Raw genomic sequence first — 18,683 nt, 5'->3', positions numbered from 1 at the left:
ATATATTGGTAGTTTTGTAAGATTAGTTTCTTTTAAAAAATTTACTGACTGCTGTTTATTAAAACATACAAAACAAAAAGCATTAATATTAGGAAAACATTCTGGAGAGTTGACTAGAATGAAGACAAAAGACTCAATGAGCAAAGTAAAGCCAGTTTTCAATGAATGCAATGGCACAGAGGCAACATGCTTTAACTTAAATCACCAATGACTTCAGAAATGCCACCAGCAAAGTTGGGCAATCTTTGGGCTGGTGCTGACTGTCTCTGGGGCCCCACAGCAATGGCAACATGCCTGCTGGATCCTAGGCTGGTTCTGACTTCCATTTAGTGAGACTTATTAAACTAACATGCAACCTAGACAGATGGAAGAGGCTGTAGGAGACCTGCTGTGTCTGGTAGATGGAAAATGGAAGGTGTATTGGGAAGAGGAGAGCAATTTTAGTACCAGCTTATAAGAAGCAAATGTGTTAGGCTGCTAGCTAAGGGGTATCCTAAAAATGTTTTTAACTACAACTGTTTTGGAGGAATACACAAGAGTTGAGAAGCAGAGATAAGAGGGTCAGATGACCAATTGAATGGTCAACAGGAAATGGCAATTACGGAAGCACCCCCTTACTGGAGGGGGGATATGCTCCAAGTCCCCCAGTAGATGCCTGAAACCGCCGACAGTACTGAAACTTACATACGTTACATTTTTTTCCTATACATGCATATTGTACAGTGGCATATGATAGACAAAGGTATGATTTATGCACTGGGTGGAATGAAGTGGGATGGCATGAGATTTCATCATGCTACTCACTGTGGTGCAGAATTTAATACTTATGAATTGTTTATTTCTGGATTTTTCTATTTAGTATTTTCAGACCCAAAATCACAGAAAGCAAAAATATGGCTAAGGGGAACTACTGTACTAAGTTCTATCAAAGCAATGAAGGGTGACAGGTGGAGGTGATGTTTTTCTCTTAAGAACATCACCATTTCTCATTCAGTTAAAAAATGTTTATTCTGATGGAAAATCAGATACAATTGGATACTAATCAAATACTATCAGAAAGCTGTCTATAAGTTGTGAATTTTTCAGATACTCTGAATACCCAGAAGAAAACAGAAAATGTGAGATATAACTCGTAAGGTCTCTTGAGACTTTTCTTAAAAGAGAAAATAATATTTATGTTTTCTTAGAGATGTCTATAAAATTAGATCTGTCAATACTGAGAAAACTTTTCTTGGCTACAGTTAACAGGTAGCACATTTTTTTTGAGATAAAAAAAGGTTTAAAATGCTCATCTACAAATCTCAGAGCAGACTGACAGGAAATGGCATTTCTCCCTGCTTAAGTATTATTCTGGCGTGTTCTGAACAAGGCAAACCCAAATACTCAAATCCTGACAGGCCAATATTTAGAGGGAGAAAGGAGGAAAAGGCACTGAAGTTTACTGTTAATTTAAAGCTATAAAAAACCATCTCCCAGTTATACACATGTGCCTTCCTCAGAAATGATTAAAAAACAAACACATACAATCCATATACCAATCTCCTTTCAGGAACAGATTTTCAAGATTGTTTCACTTATCTTGTTCCTCAAAGAAAATTGCTGAAAATCTCTCTTACAGCTTCAGCAGTTTCTACTAGAAGCATCAGAGAAATGCTTCTGTTGGGGAGCCTCAATGCTTGCTTTATTCCCCTAGGACCTCACACTGCCTACACAACACCTGCTCCTCTCTCGGTGTGCAGACCCACAAGGCAGTGGCAGTAATTCTAGACTACAGAGAGCACTGGTCTAGATGCTTGTGGGTCATTTTAAAAAAATTAGTTTTGCTTATAATTTTATGTATTTCATTTCTAATATTTTTAAAAATCCAAAGTACTTCAAATTAGCTTTGCTTACATTTCACTTAAGTAATGACATGAAAATCCTCATATTTCAGTGTCAAATTATAGTTTAAATGCAGAATATTTTAAGTACTTTGGATTTTTTAAAATATTAGAAATGAAATACATAAAATTATAAATATATCATTTCAATGCAAATAATCTTAAAGAGCCAGCACTATGGGAAATAATTTCTACCTCGCTACTTTGTGATGACCTAGAGTCTTAGAATTAGCCAGACTTAAAGCACTGTAATATCTAAGGAAAAATATATTATTCCACAAACAGATATGCAAGTATTATGAATAAACCAAATACAATACACCCAATGCATACAATCTGTATAGCTTTAAACACACTTTTGAAAAAAATATGGTGAATGTACTTATTTCATTGTACTTATTAACAATGTACTTATTTCTATTCAAAGTGTTCTTTTCAAATTGAGCCAACAACAAATCTCAAGAATTTTCAAAATAGTCTAACTGAATATGCAGATACTTTCCTCACCAATATAAAGTATTGGATCTCCCAACTAACAAAATGCTTTATATTAAAATGGTTATTAACAGTCTTCGGCATAACATTAAATATAAAATAATTCTTAGTGATTTTATCTTGATGTATGTCATTGCTTAATACTGCATTTCAATACACAATTAATGTATTGAATGTTCTCTACAGCAGAATATTTGACCTCATATTTTTAGCTTAGAGCAACAGAAGACAGCTTGAACAAAATAAGGTTGGAGATAGAAGCATAATTTCATTTACCTTACATTTTTCAGCTATCATGATATTTTATAAACAATAAATACATACAGTATGTAAAATGGGCAAAATGTAAACAAGCTAATACTATCCATTCTAAGCTTCGCATGGAAAAATGCATCCTGGTGAAGGGATGTCGATTCAAACCCAGGTCCAAGTCTAAAGTCTATATATTTTCACTGTTCTCAAAATGTGAATGATATTGTCATTCACATGACCATGTTAACAACAGGAATGATGTGATGCACTTGATTTGTGTTCACTAGGGTGCCTACTAAGACTGCAGGCAGTGCGGAGTGAGTAGTCAAAGAATAAGCATGCGTAATTAGTGATTTGTTACCTTGAAAATCCCACCCACACTTGAGGCTTGTGTAGTACAGGTGACTGTGCTCACAGGCACTTACCCAAGGAGACAGTCTTCCTTTGGCTTTGTCTTCTTGAACTTCTTGCTCCCACTGGTCCCACTCTGACTAAACGTCCAGCTTTCTTCATTCCAACACCCTTCATGATCAGAGGAGTTTCCTTTTCCTGAGCTTCGTTTTCCTAAGAAAATTCAAGACAAAGGATGTGTTTGGTATATGGGTGGGTGAGGGGAGATGATCTTAGTTGTTTCACAAGCAACCTCTCGACTGCTTGCATATCATTTGCATGATGCTAACTGTAGCTATTTCAGAGTTCTCAGAGTGATTCATGCTGGACCACCTTTAATAACGGAACATGCAGAAAAGTGACTTAGAGCTTCTGGGATTAATTGTCATGTAATTCAACAGGTATCACAGGCTGACTGCTGCTAGTTTTTCCATTCGAGAACCAGCCAAGGCATGGGAGTCCTTTGCTGGTGGGCACTATCCATTCTAATTTCCCTAAAACTCACTGAACTGACATCCCTGTGGATGAAATAGGCCCAAGTATCTTAATTTGGGGCTTGTTAAACCTAGGATTCACACTTTTTGTTGGAATATAGCTCGGCAAAAGGTAGTCCTCCAGCCAGATGCTATATTTTAAAATAGTGGATTTATATAAAACACTCAATGGAATAAAGGTAAATACATTAACTATTTTCTGGATATTATGTTTTAAAGAGCTCTTTGGTTCAAGTGATCCACCCGCCTTGGCCTCCCAAAGTGCTAGGACTACAGGTATAAGCTACTGTGCCTGGCCCACTTCAGTTACAGCTTTGATTACTTAATGAAGAGAACTACATAAGACATTTGCTTCTGGAGCCTACAGGTGAAGATTCTGACAAACATACGTGCTTGATTCAGGAAATTCCATCAGTTTTAAAAACCAAACACAAAGCTCTGAATATTTAATAGTCATCTTTCAAAACAAAGAGCCAGCCAATACCAGCGGGGGGAAGAAGAGATTAAAATTACTTTAAATACATCCTGAAAACTACCTACAAAATGAATACACTTCCGTTAATGGTGCTAGAAAACATGTAAAATAACAAATAATTATGATTTATAAACCGTAAAGAAATATACAAATATAAGGAATTATTTTGATACCATGTTGTTCTTTATGGCAGTTGTTTTCAATAGGTCTAAAGGTGAAATTCTGCTTGCTTTTTGAATTCTTTTCAGGTTTGTAGACGTTACTTACCTCTGTCAACATTAGCTCGCAGAGAGGTGAGCATGCCCTCCGACACCAGAGTTTTATAAAGAGCACCTTTGCAAGACCTCTCAGATTTCCTGGAACCACAAGTTTCTATTTTTCTGTGACAGTCACTGTCCTCAGGCTTGGCCTGTCCTGATAGGCTGGGTGGTAGTGCATCTTCCACGGGGGTCAATGGTTCTGCTTTTATACCCTCTGGCACCTCACCAGAAATGTTCTTGCTAGCAGAAATACTAATGAAATCTGGAGGTCGTGACTCTTTGGTGGTATCTGAGGATTTCTCCTTTGACATTTTCTTCTCTCTTGATTTCACTTTTTTCTTTGGTGGCTTGGCATCCAAAATGCTTCCCTTGCCACTTGAGGATGTGCGGACCTTCTTGCGAGGGGTATCTCCAAGTTTCTCTATTCCCCAGTCTCCTTTTGCGACGGCTTCAATGGTATATATGACGCTCTCAATGTCAGACTCAGAAGACTGCCTCTTTTTGCAAGTCTTCTTGGGTGTGGATTTATCATTTCCATGTCGATCCATTTTGCTTTTCTTCTTTTTCTTTTTTAGCTTTTCTGGCTTGTTTAATGTAGCAGGATCCTCAATGATCATAATTCCATGAGGATGGCACATGTGATCCTTTCTACTGGGAACATCACTAATTATTATCTTGCTACTGGCAGAATAAGAAAAATCAGGAAAATGACTACATTTTTGATCTTCTTCTAACTCTTCCTTTCTAATTTCTTTGGGATCTTCCATCTTTATAGCCATTATGTCATCTATTTGCAACGCCTCAAAATTTCTCAATTCCTTAGAATCTCTAACATTTTCCTTAGCTGATTTTTCAAATTCTGCTTCCTTCTGTAACCTGGCTTCATCTGTTTTCTCCCTTTTAATTTCTTTTTCTTCCTTTCCTTTCTCTAATTCTTTAATTCTTCCACCATCGGATTCTTTTGCTTTTATTAGCTTTGATTCTTCCATTTTCATCCCTTCTGATGCCAGGCACATCTAAACAATTAAAACAAAATGGGAGAGCACCCAAAAATATCCTTATTATTCCACCTTCAAAATTAAAGTTTTCAATTATATCCGTTTTAAAAATAATCAAAACACACTTTAAACTTTACAACAATCAGCCCACTTCTGCCAAACTAACTGAAATGAATCAAATTAATAGAAGGCTGTGGGCACTGTTATACAGTCATTTAACTCTCGTCAAACATATCTCTGAATTGTCATTTCCCAGCTTCAACAGAAGCTCTTCCTATGAAAACAAGACCTGGTAGAAGGAGGAAGGGATTCGGAGTTGAAAGACCCAAGTCTGATTCTTAGTTTTGCTACTTATTAACTTTGTGACCCAAAATGAATCACTTACCCCCTCATTCCTCTGTGGCTTTTGTAAAAGGAAAATGATCCTAGAGCCTATCTCAGAGGATTCTGTGTGGTCTAAGTGAGACGATGTACTTAACAGTAGCACAGGCTGAATATCCCTTATCCGAAATGCTTGAAAACAAAAGTGTCTCAAATTTTGGATTGTTTTTGATTTTGGAATGTCTGCATTATATACTTACCAGTTGAGAATGACAGAGTCTCGCTCTGTCGCCCAGGCTGGAGTGCAGTGGCCGGATCTCAGCTCATTGCAAGCTCCGCCTCCCGGGTTCACGCCATTCTCCTGCCTCAGCCTCCCGAGTAGCTGGGACTACAGGCGCCCGCCACCTCGCCCCGCTAGTTTTTTGTATTTTTTAGTAGAGACGGGGTTTCACCATGTTAGCCAGGATAGTCTCGATCTCCTGACCTCGTAATCTGCCCGTCTCGGCCTCCCAAAGTGCTGGGATTACAGGCTTGAGCCACCGCGCCCGGCCCAGTTGAGAATTCTTAAACCGAAAATCAGAAATCCAAAATGCTCCAATGAGCATTTTCTTTGAGCCTCTTGTTGGTGCACAAAAAGTTTCGGATTTGGCAGTAGTTTGGAGTTTGGATTTTCAGATTAAGAATGCTCAACCTGTATTTAATAATCCCCAAACTCTGTTCAGATGTTTGCCTTTTCTTTTTTTCCAAGGGAAATGAGGAAAACAGAAATAATTTCTACCTGTCCACTTGAAGTTAGAAATGATATGATGAATTGCTAAACAATTATAGAAGGTTTTGATTAATGAACAAAACTTCATAGGTCCACAAATGCTGATAGACAACTCTGAAGTCACAAAAGCTCTGAGAACAAACTTTTGTTTTTGTCTGCTTAACTCATCTGCTGGCAAATTTGATCTGATGTGAACTCAATTGGCTGCAAATTTTGACCTGAACCAACCTGAAACTTTACAGTCTTAAACAGTTTATTTCACTTACTGTGACCATTCATACCTTTTCGGTATTGGAATAGTGATGCATTGGAACATGCACTGGAGAAGTTACTTAAGTGTAATATGTATCTACTGTGTAATTTTTCTAAAATCTGAAAGATTCTGAATACCAAAACACATCTGGCCCCAATTTGGTTAAGTTTTTATATTCCTCATCAAAACTCCCCAAATTTCATGTACAGAACATTCAACGGGAAAGTTGCCATTTTCCTCTCTGGCTCCCAGATACCTTGAAACTTTAATATAGAGCTATTTTTTAAAAGGGGAAATTTAAGCTTATTGAAAAACTTGTTTTCAGTGCCTGGGTTTTCACTTATACACACTTAACTGCAAGGCTCCCAAAACGCCAGCCCCCATGAAGGACACTAATGATACGAAAATCAGTAAGGTCATGTCTGTCTGCCTTTGAGGAACTTATATGAGATTGATGATGCTGATTTGGTCAAGGGCAACAAGGAAGTCTCAGTCATAACTTATTTTATCTACTTTGTATTAGCAACTTAGAAGGGAAAGAGTATTGGGGGTTGCTGAGTCAATGCAAAATCAAGCACATGAGTAGGAAACTGATTTGTTTTTAAAAACCATCATTTTATTAAATGGCAAGTTGTCAGAGATCATTACCATCTGTAAAATTCATTTTTAGATGGATAATACATTGAATTAAATACCAGATGCTCTTTTACCTCATTTTTCTCTTAGTATTTTCAATGCATCACCAATCTTCCTGTGAGAATTATGTTATGATTAGTAAGTCTGGGAAGAAATTAAAGAAAGGGTGGGGAGAGGCAGACACTGCAATTAAAAAAATGAACATGACAAGAGCACACAGCCCTTCAGATCATTCACAGGGAAGACATGAAATATTAAGGATTCACAACAGGGCTGTCTTTTTCAGGAACTCAGGTAAGCTAACCTTTAGACCTCAGCAAGTGGCTATGAAGACTATGAACTTCTCTTTATTAAACATAACCAGAAATAAGCTCAAAGCAAAATGTTATCTTAATTCTGAATCACTGAAACCTTTAATATTCCCTGCATGTTTTACTCTTATGGGAGAATGTACTGCTTTTATATCAATTTTGAAATAATTTTTATTTTCCTTTCTCAACTACTATAGCCCTTCATGAATACCTATCCCATGTTGGGGAAGAGAAATTATTCTAGTTCTGGAGAGAAGGCTAGAAAGGCATTCTCAAGGTACATTTTATGTTTTTTCCACCACTGTCACTCTGGTGGCTTTTAATAGGTCACTTCAGGAACCTTCACCATATAGGCACTAGTTTTTAGTGGTATGCTGACAGTTTGCATTTGCACAGGTTCATCTTAGCAAACTTAATAATACTTTGCAAACTCTATTCTAGGCTTCAATATATTTCAAAATGATTCTCTCATCACCCTGATAGGATTCTACAGCTAGGAATTAAATGGAACAAATACAGACATTCACTCTGGGGATGTATTCTGGGAAATAGCACAATATTTCTTGTGTAGGTACTTACACCGAACACTAGTCATGCTTTACTTCCTCATTTCAGGCTCTTAAGAATTTTTTCACAAACAGAGTATGTTAATCCTAAATTATAGGAAAAACAATTATATTGCTAGAAGTGAAACTAGAAATGTAAATCAAATAACTCTGAATTAAAACTACAAATCGCAAATCTACTTGTTAACCAAAAACCCAATCAGACTCTCAGAGTTGGGCGTCACTCTAGGTTTTCTCCTTTAACCTACCCAATGCAGGAATTCATTTTACTACAGTATTCCTGAGAATTAGTTAACCAACTTTTGCACAAAGACAGTGAGCATATCACTCTATCAGACAACAGTTCTGCTGGAATTTTTAAAATATTGAGCAAAAAATCAATCAGCCTCAGTTCTGTTCCCTGAAGCCACATGAATTCACTCTTGCTCATAGCACAGATGCGATACTTGAAGACAGACTTTATGTTCCCGGAAGTCTCTTCCCATTTCCCTTAACAGCTCATCACATGTAAATGCTTCCACACTTCAAAATTGGGTCCCTCTTACCTAGATGCAGTAGGTGTCCTGAAATGAGATGGGTTTTATTGAAAGAGGCTGGGCTTATGACCAAGCATCCTAGTTTGCTTAAAGCCACAACAGTAAGCTATATAACTTAGACTTGAAGCCCTACGAGGAAACAGAGGCTGAGAAATGGGGTAACAGTATATCCTACATGGGGCTGTTGTGAGGCAAAAGTGAAGAAATGTATATGCAAACACAACTTGTAAATGATACAAAGCTTTACAAAGGTTGGGGAAAATGGATACTTCAAAATTTTTTCTATCTATCAGACAGCTAGCTATGTATGTGTGTATGTATGTATGTATGTATGTATGTATGTATGTATCTATCTATCTATCTATCTATCTATCTATCTATCTATCTATGAATGACAGTGTCTTGCTCTATTAGGTAGACTGGAGTGCAATGGCATGATTATAGCTCATGGTAGCCTCGACCTCCAGGGTTCAAGTGATCCTCACATTTCAGCCTCCCGAGTAGTTAGGACTACAGGTTCATGCCACTATGCCCGGCTTTTTTTTTTTTTTTTTCCCCTGTAGAGAATAGGGGTCTTGCTCTGTTGCCTAGGACGCTCTCCAACTCCTGGCCTCAAGTGATCCTCCTGCCTCAGCCTCCTAAAGTGCTGGAAGCACAGGCATGTGCCACTGCGTTTGGCTGGCTATTTCAACTTAACAATATCTGTCTAAGATTATGTTCCTAGCCTATACTAGATTAGAAGGGGTAACTATTTGTCAGTTTATAGGAATGCTCTTTTAATAGGACCCAGAGATTAATTTTTTTTTAAATAGGTCACACATCTGGCTTGTGTTGGGTTTATGGTCATGTAAAATCCTGGATTTCCATACTCACATAATAGGCTGGTAAACTTGGTCTCTTTTATTTTTATAATTTATGTTTTGCACTTAGATGCAAGACTTTCCACTTTTTCTTATTACGTTTATCTCTTCAAAATGTGAATTAAGTTATCTTCCATCTTTGTACTATACACACATTAAATAAAGCTGCTTTTCATGTCTTTGTCCAAATCTTTGGTAATAATGTTGAGCAAAACATGGGTAAGGACAGGGCCTTCTGCCAAACTTCTAGAGCCCTTTCATGAAGATGATCTGAACGTTAATAAACTTCAGCAATCTAAGAATATTTTTTTCTCATCCAGTTGAAAATCCTCCCATTTTGTTCACAAAACATTGTAACACTATCTGTCAAAAGTCTTGCTAAAATCTGGATACGGCATGCCAACAGCATTCTCTTACTCAATTTTGTGACCAACCGTAACTACACCAAATAGAAAATGAGGCTGGCTTTTGTACCAGTCAGGGTCTAATTAGGCAAATGGAAGCAACCTAAAGCATAACTAGCAGTGGGAATTTAAGGCAGGGATTAGGTTAGTTACACAGGCCATGAAGAACTGAGACACCCAAACAGGAGGTGGTGAGGCAACACAGGGGTTAGGGACAGCAGGAAGCCACAGAAGAAGCAATGGGGAAAGAGTGACACTGAAGCCCAGTGGAAGATGCAAGCATGGTGCACCTATCGGGAGAGTACTGGAACATGGAAGAGAAGCTGCCTTTGGCTTCCCCGATGCCTCTTTACCAGTTCCCTGTTGACCCTGGCCTCTCCCTGCCTCCCATCTCCCAATCTCCTGCCAGTGTTTCCCATTAGCAGAACCTGCGTGGAAGCAGGGGGCCTACAGCCAAGGAAAGGCAGTCAGCAGTCACGTGGGGCAAAAGGCAGTGGGCAGGGCAAAGAGACTCTGGCACATCTGACAATGACCCTTTTCAGAGAAACTTTGATAATTCTGTTTTCATCTTCTTTTCTGTGGATTCAAACATGATTAGAATGAATTTCCAATTAAAATAATTTTCAAAGGTTAAGAGTCTGTATTTTAGAAATCAGGCTTATTATTTTAAAAAATTACAGTGAACTTTTCCCCTTTTTGTTCCTATTGAGCTCTCCTATTTCACACAACTTGTCAAAGATTACCAAAAGTGAGATTGAAACCCAATTTGCAAGGTCTTATGGTATCCTACAATTTGTTTTTTTCCGTTGTCAGAAACCTGAATTAATATACTAGACCATGTGTACTGTATTCTAGCTTTTCCTCCTTTTTTAAAAGTGGATATATGTATCTCCACATCCATGGAAGAGAAGCTGCCTTTGCCTTACCCTGATGCCTCTTTACCAGTTCCCTGTTGACTCTGGGATGTGTGTGTGTGTGTATATATATATTATTTATATATAATATATTTTATATATATAAAATAAGATATAAATAAAAATAATATATAAAATAAATAATATATTAATAATATATATTATATTATACTTTAAGTTCTGGGATACATATGCAAAATGTGCAGGTTTGATTACATAGTATACCGTGCCATTGGTGGTTTGCTGCAATTATCAATCTGTCATCTTACATTAGTATTTCTCCTAATGCTATCCCTCCCCTAGCCCCCTACCCTGTGACAGGTCCCAGTGTGTGATGCTCCCCTCCCTGTGTCTATGTATTCTCATTGTTCAATTCCCATTAATGAGTGAGAACATACAGTGTTTGGTTTTCTGTTCCTGTGTTAGTTTGCTGAGAATGATGGTTTCCAGCTTCATCCATGTCCCCGCAAAGGACATGAACTCATTCTTTTTTACGGCTGCCTAGTATTCCATGGTGTATATGTGCCACATTTTCTTTATCCAGTCTATCACTGATGGCCAATTGAGTTGGTTCCAAGTCTTTGCTATTGTGAACAGTGCTGCAATAAACATACGTGTGCATGTGTCTTTATAGCAGAATGATTTATAATCCTTTGGGTATATACCCAGTAATGGGATTGCTGGGTCAAATGGTATTTCTGGTTCTAGATCCTTGAGGAATCATATTCTAGCTTTTTCTAACTTTGATTTAATATACACTTATCTTTTTTTTTTTTTTACCTATACATTTTGGTTTGATTATAATTTTCCTTGCCCCCCACCAAATGGTGACAAAAGCAATAATTATATAGTTTACCTTCTCTTGTTTCTTGTTGGCTTTACTTTCTCTAATCCAGACAAAGCCAATTTCTTATGTAGCTCTCAACAGCTAAAAATAGTCTTAAGATTTGTTTGTTTTTGTCAAGTTCTACCTCATACTGGATTTTAGAGTAACTTTTTTCTTACTAGTCAATACCATACTTTTGTATTTTTGTATTTCTCCTTGGTTGTCAAGCAAGATTTATATTCTTTTACAAATGAATTCATTAGAATTTATGCATAATCACAATTTGAAAAAATCTTCCTCATTCTTTTACTGAGATTGTATGTGTATATGTGTGTGGGGAGACAGACATTCTCATTGACCTTGGTCCTTTTTCCATTTTAGTGCTTATTTGCATGTTCAGTCTCTGAATTTTTTTAAACTCACTTTTCCTTACGTGAAAAGTATACATTTGACTTTTTAAAGCATTTTCCTTCTAAATAATTCTCCTTTTAAGCATCTTGTTCTAAGCACTTTAGTTTCTTGTCTATTAATATGAAAATCATTACAAATAAATTTCATAACTTTTATTTTTGATATTTGTTCCACTGCATATTAGGCATTTCCACAAGATATAAACAAAACCTGGGAACAGATACGAATGTAGTAACATTTATAAGATGCATCACTCTTGGATGTAAGCAAATCCCTGGCCTCTCCCGTCCTCCCATTCCCCAGTCTCCAGCCAGTGCCACCTACTGGAGGAACTCAGGTGGAAGCAGGGGACACAGGAGCTGAGGGAAGGCAGTCGGTAGCCATCGGTGGTCACTGTCTCATGTAGTCAAAAAAGTCTGACAGTGATGTACTGGAAGGCAGTTTCAAAAGGCAGGGATGGGCCAGGTGAGGTTAGCTCACACCTATGATCCCAATGCTTTGGGAGGCTGAGGCAAGAGGATCGCTTGAGGTCAGGAGTTTCAGACCAGTGTAAGTAACACAGTAAGACCCTATCTCAAGAAAAAAAGAAAACATGCACACACCCACACACACACACACCCAAACCCCCACAAAAAGCAGGGATGCTGGAGCCAGGGCCAGACTGTCTAGGACTATAGACAGGCTCTGCTACTGATTAGCTATTTTCCCTAAATTTTTCTGTGCCTCAGTTTCTCAATCTATAAAATGTGCATGCTAAAATTATTGCCTTGGGAAAACTGTGAGGTTCAATGAGCTGCATACGTAACAGTACTTAAAATAGTGCCTAGTGCAGAGCTAAAATAATGGATTGTAATAACCATCCCTCTGGGGCCTTATGCCATACGGAATAAATACTAGCTTAACAGTAATATTCATATTAGTATCATTAATAGCAGGACATGTCTTTGTTAGACTGCTTCGCTCTAAGTGTTCATTCTAGGGTTGAATGATTCTATCATTGGGGGAAAATATACAACAAAATTAGATTCAGGAAGACCTCAAATCAGTTGTTTTTCAAGAAGCAACTCTAAGAAACATGGAAGAAAGCTCAGTTCTACTCTGGGGTACAAGTAGATCCACTTACATCTACTTTTGGATGCACTCATCAACACTGTAGTGGGACTGACAAATGTATGCATGGATGGGCACACATACAAGCACACAGAAGACATAAAAGAACATAAATCAATGTGAACTCAAGTGAATAAGGCTGCATTTTGGGAAACAGAATTAATGGCTATTATTAATTTACTCAAGCTGCCCTTAATAGAGGGTGAGTTATTAATCAGGTATTGAAACAGTACATGCCTCAGTAAATGACAATGTATTCTTCTAATATTATTTTAAATTGGACAATAACCTTTTTAAAAAGTAAGAATGAAAAATCATCTGGACACTTTCCAGAGATGGAATTCCCGTGACTGCATCCAAAGAAGTTAAAATGTTAATGTTGTAAATCAAATGATGGGCATAAATATTTGATAACTATCATCTATTCCCTCAGGTACTACTTTATTTTTTTATAACTGTAACTCAGTGGGCATAAAATGTATTCTGTTCACCTTTGTATTCACCTTCAAGAATACCCTAGTACCTTTCAAAAAGAAGGCATTCAACAGATAATTGTGTTTAATAGGATGGTTCATTAGTTCTGAGGTAATCTATGAATCTAAAATGTATTCTGATTCACACAAGGAAAGAGTTACTTTACAAGTCTATAAAAAACAATGCTGGCTGGGTGCGGTGGCTCATGCCTGTAATCCCAGCACTTTGGGAGGCTGAGGCGGGTGGATCACCTGAGGTTAGGAGTTCGAGACCAGCCTGAGCAACATAGTGAAACCCTGTCTCTACTGAAAATACAAAATTGGCTGGGTGTGGTGGCGTGCGCCTGTAATCCTAGCTACTCAGGAGGCTGAGGCAGGAGAATTGCTTGAATCCAGGAGGCAGAGGTTGCAATGAGCCGAGATCGTGCCACTGCACTCCAGCCTGGACAACAGAGCGAGACTCCGTCTTAAAAAACAGCAACAACAACAAACAACAACAACAAAAACAATGCTAATTATGACCATGCTACCGCTTGGTCCAGCCCAGCAATCATACTGTCCTTAGTTATACCTCCCAAGAATACCAGTGAAATTAATCACCAATATTTTATCTCTGTCAATAAAAACCATACTGAGGTTTCTCACTGTTCTGTGTAGTCAGAAGGGTCTGACAGTGATGTGCTGGAAGAAATGGAACTCACTCCCAAGAGAAAAACAAAAATCAATATGTTAATACCTAGGATTCCTAAGGATGTGCATGTTAGACCATGAATAAAAAGTTTTCTTCTTCAAAATGATTAAAAGAAAACACTTCAATAGAAATCCTGAAGGGGTGAGATAAAATGTGTAGTAAAGGGATTATATTTTATGTTCCTGGGTTCAGGGGGACTGTCACACTTTTAGTTCAGGTAAAACCATACCTTAGGCTCAGTTTGTTATTGGGGACTCGCTTTAAAGATAAAATAAACCTTGGCTGCATCAAGCTTTAATCTTTCTGAATCAGATGTATTTTAAAATCTATTCTTTTCTACTGATGTTAAGAAATTCATTTTTTAATGTGTTCTGCTTTAAAAGATTTAATAAAATGATCAGTGGAAAAATAACAAATTATGTGTACTAGATAAAAAGTAATACCACAGAAGCAGAAACCATTGAACTGGTGGAGGTTGTGTATCCCCTATGCGAAAACCTTGGCATTAGAAGTGTCTCAGATTTTGGACTGTTTAGAATTGTGAAATATCTGCACATACATAATGAGATATCTTAGGGATAGGACCCAAGTCTGAACACAAAATTCATTTATGTTTCATATACACTGTATATGAATAGTCTGAAGGTAATTTCATACACTATTTGAAATAACTGTATATGCAACAAAGTTTGTGTACACTGAACTATCAAAAAGCAACGGTGTCAGGTGTGAAATTTTCTGCTTGTGAGGTTATGTCAGAACTCAAAGTTTTGCATTCTACACCATTTTGGATTTTTAATTTTCAAATTAGAGATGCTCAACCTGTCCTAAGAAATGGTAAGTAGTTCCAAAATGCACCATATAATTTTGCTCTTAATTATACGTTGTCTTTCATTGTCTATTATAAAGGAGTTGGTTAGATTAAAAACAAGGCAGTGTGAAAACAGACCTACTGACACCAATCAAGAAGTTTCCATTTCCAAATCTCTGTTTTTTAGTACAAAACAAATGTTTTGCAGCCAAGGTATATTTACAATCATTTTGTACTGGCTTATTATCTGCCAAAACAGTGTAGACATAACCTTAGGATGGCATTTTAGCAGTGTTTTTCAGGATGAGCATTTCCCCTATAATTAAATAAAACCCGAATGCTTGTGCCAGAGAAATACACACTGGTTGATGGTTTCTGAGAATAGCATTGCTGCTAAAAAATTCAATTCCGTTTATCACAAGAGATAACTGGTCACAGAACACTGGTCTAAGCTTCTCTCAACACTAAAATCTGGGTGTATTTAACAGTTTTGTAGTTTGCTGAAACAACTGGACTAGGTAACATGGTGATTGAAATATTTTTCTTTACTCACTATTTCCTCAGAAATGGTACTGTTTCTGAAGACTCTGAATGGGGTGGAGGTGGCCTTTGCTCCATAAGCCCATCTACTAAAGTCTGCCGCAAAGAGGTTAAGGGCAGTCATTAAGTACATTCCTATACTTTCTGTTCTTCCAAAAATAATCTAGTGCAACTGGGGATGAGGCGAAAAGATTTAGAACAGGAGTTTTCTAAAAACAACTCACAACTTTGTATAAAATGATAAGGAAAGAAACCCACCACAAAGGTCCCCTTAAATATATTTTAAGTATTAGAATTCATTTATATGATGATAGTGTAGGAGGAGCTGAGGTGGGATGTTCTGGGCTTTAAGGGGGTTACAATAGGATGGATAATGCACATCAATAATATGAAGACAACAGAAGTCTTTAATGGAGTCATACATTGATCAAATACCACCAATAACTGGGAAGAGTGGAGGGATCTATGGTGACTGTCTCTGTCATCTGTGCTCTTAGGAATGCAGGTTTCTGCTTCCTATTTACTTGGCTAGCTATCTTCTCCCTTTCCACTCTTCTATTATTGAATTTCTCTTCCCCCTACCCTCAGCATCTTTCAGCTCTTCTTTTCTACTAGCAGGGCTTACTCTTTGTTTGCAACCAACTAACCTTCCTGAAGCAGGGCTACAAGGTCAAGGTCAAATACTCAGGTTCAGTGTTGGCGTCATCTTTGACTCTTCTTTTTCTTTGCCTCTCACACTGACTCACTCAAACAATTCCCTTGAATACCCCTGGAATCTCTTTCTGCCTCCCATACCCACTGTCAGCTCTCTCAATTCCGCTTCTTATCTTCTCATACCTGATGTCCACAGGGGCTTTCCACTCCATTCCATACATAGCTGCCAAGAAGATCTCTCTAAGTGCTGCTTTTATCACTGTGTAACCCCATCCCAAATCTTCAATGGCTCCTCATTATTTTCAAGTACATATTTATTTGCTATGCACTAAACATTCTCCCAATTCTGACTCACAGCTACCCTTTACCTTCATCTTCCATAAACACAGTCCTCTATTCCTGCCAATCTGATGGACTTGTTACCATCTACCTTTCTCCTGTGCTTGCCTTAATCCCTTTGCTTTATCTCCCCAGCTGTCCATTTAATTATGTGTAAGTAACAATCCCTGCTACATACGGTGGTCAAGTATAAAGGAGGGAGGTGAGCAAATTTAAGTGGATAATGGCAATGACTGTTGGCCTCAGACTCAGGGCTCAACAGGGAAAGGAGAGGACAGTCATTTGGAGAACAAGCATCTAAGAGGGCAACCACTAATCAACTCTGACCAATTGTTCTCATGGAGGGAGGCTAGCTTGATGTCTCCAGGTCCTCTAAATTTTCAGAAGTCAGAAATCTGTATTTATTTGAAGTTTTAATCTTCAAATATTAGCCATGAATTGAACTGTAAAATACAATATAGGTCAAAAAATACAGGCCAAACAAAGGATCTCTGCAGGTTGGATGTCACCCAGAGACTGCTAGTTTCAGCTTCTAGTGATGCCTAAGTAAGCCCTTCATTGAAAACCATCTTTGTTGTTCTTTCCCCTGTGCTTGGTCTCCAGAACATGCCTGCTAATATTTTCTCCCTTCTCTAGTTTCACACATTCATTTTTGTGTGTCACTCATCACTCAAGTGGAGTTTCATCATTTCATTGAATGATTCCTTTTAAAATCACTTGCACGATTTCTTATTCCTTAAATTGTTATATCTCTACAACTAGAGAATAAGCTCCTTGAGGACAGGAGTTGTATACCATAATTTCCTACAATTCCCATAGTATCTTCCAAAGTACATTCCCAAACACTTACTTAAGGTTGTAAGATGCATCCTGGCAGTTTCAAAAGCACAGACAGTTTTTAAAAAGAAAATATGAGCTCCATTTCTTTGACAGCAGTCTTGGACGATCTGTCATCTTATTCAGCCACACATATATGTGTAGGAGTAAGCTGTCTTCCACAGAGACTTTTATAATGTGCACACTCCTATAACAAGCAACTTGCAGTCTTTTCTATTCATCTAAAACAAGGCGCAAGAACAGCCTAGTGTTTAAGAGTGCAGGCTATGGAGACAGACTGCCCAGGTTCCTATCTAGGCTCTAACACCTACTGTCCATGTGACCTTAAACAAGTTATATAACTTCTATACCTTTTGGTTTCCTAATGTGTAAAAGAAGAATGATAGTAGCTACCTCAGAGGACAGCTGTGAGAATTACATTAGTACATATAAAGTACCCAGTGCCTAACACACAGCAGATTATAAATGTCAGTCATTATCATCTTAGGTTAGATAACATAATTTATCTGTAGAAAGAGCTGCTATAAAAATGTATAATGTATTTTAAAGAACATTCAAAATGGTTTCAGGAAAGTGAGAAGCAGAACAGCAATCTTTTAGGCTTATGTTCCAGCCTCTAGTCACACTCCAAAACACTAAAACTGCACTTGGAGGTACCGTGTTCCTATATCACTGATCTTAGAAGGTTTACAAGTTTTAGTTCTCATTGCACCAAAAATATGTGTATATACACATCCAGATAACTTCAGTCGCCTCTGTTATTGGCACAGAATACATCCTCAATAACTATTGTGAGAATAAATGAACAAGCTGTTCTACTTGTTATATTAGACAATTTTGGTACTAGAGATCTTCAAGGGTAGAATTTTTCTTTGCTGAAATGTACACCGGTCCAGCTATCTCTGACCCTCTTCAGTGTCCTCCAACTACAGCCACTGTAATACGCAATGATCTCCAGTGGGGATGCTTTGCTGTTCTTTATATGACCTGACCTAATTAATTTCAAAACGAAAGGAAACACAATACCTTACAGTACCTGCACAACTTAAATGACGAATAAACTGAACAGTATGAACTTCGTGGAGGTCCCAACATAAAGCATTGTATTTTTGTCAATTCCCTGACCTCAGACAAAACCCTTAAAAATATCTGGAACAAATCCCAGAATTTTCAGGTC

General features: G+C 37.7%; 1 protein-coding gene across 13 annotated transcripts in view; it reads right to left on the bottom strand.

Annotated features, from left to right (window-relative positions):
* BBX (BBX high mobility group box domain containing) overlaps positions 1 to 18,683 on the bottom strand; it is a 273,350-nt gene that overhangs the window by 32,786 nt on the left and 221,881 nt on the right. For all 13 annotated transcript variants that reach the window (XM_017870840.1, XM_017870850.1, XM_017870851.1 and 10 more), the window contains 2 exons: positions 4,254 to 5,262; positions 3,053 to 3,191 (listed from right to left, as the gene is read on the bottom strand). In XM_017870840.1, the coding sequence (XP_017726329.1) occupies positions 3,053 to 3,191; positions 4,254 to 5,262 (1,148 nt within the window). The remainder of the gene's footprint in view (positions 1 to 3,052; positions 3,192 to 4,253; positions 5,263 to 18,683) is intronic.

Source organism: Rhinopithecus bieti, unplaced genomic scaffold (assembly GCF_001698545.2).
Source record: "Rhinopithecus bieti isolate Rb0 unplaced genomic scaffold, ASM169854v2 scaffold_5478, whole genome shotgun sequence".
Lineage (NCBI taxonomy): Eukaryota > Metazoa > Chordata > Mammalia > Primates > Cercopithecidae > Rhinopithecus > Rhinopithecus bieti.
This window is presented reverse-complemented; position numbering and strand designations above follow the sequence as displayed.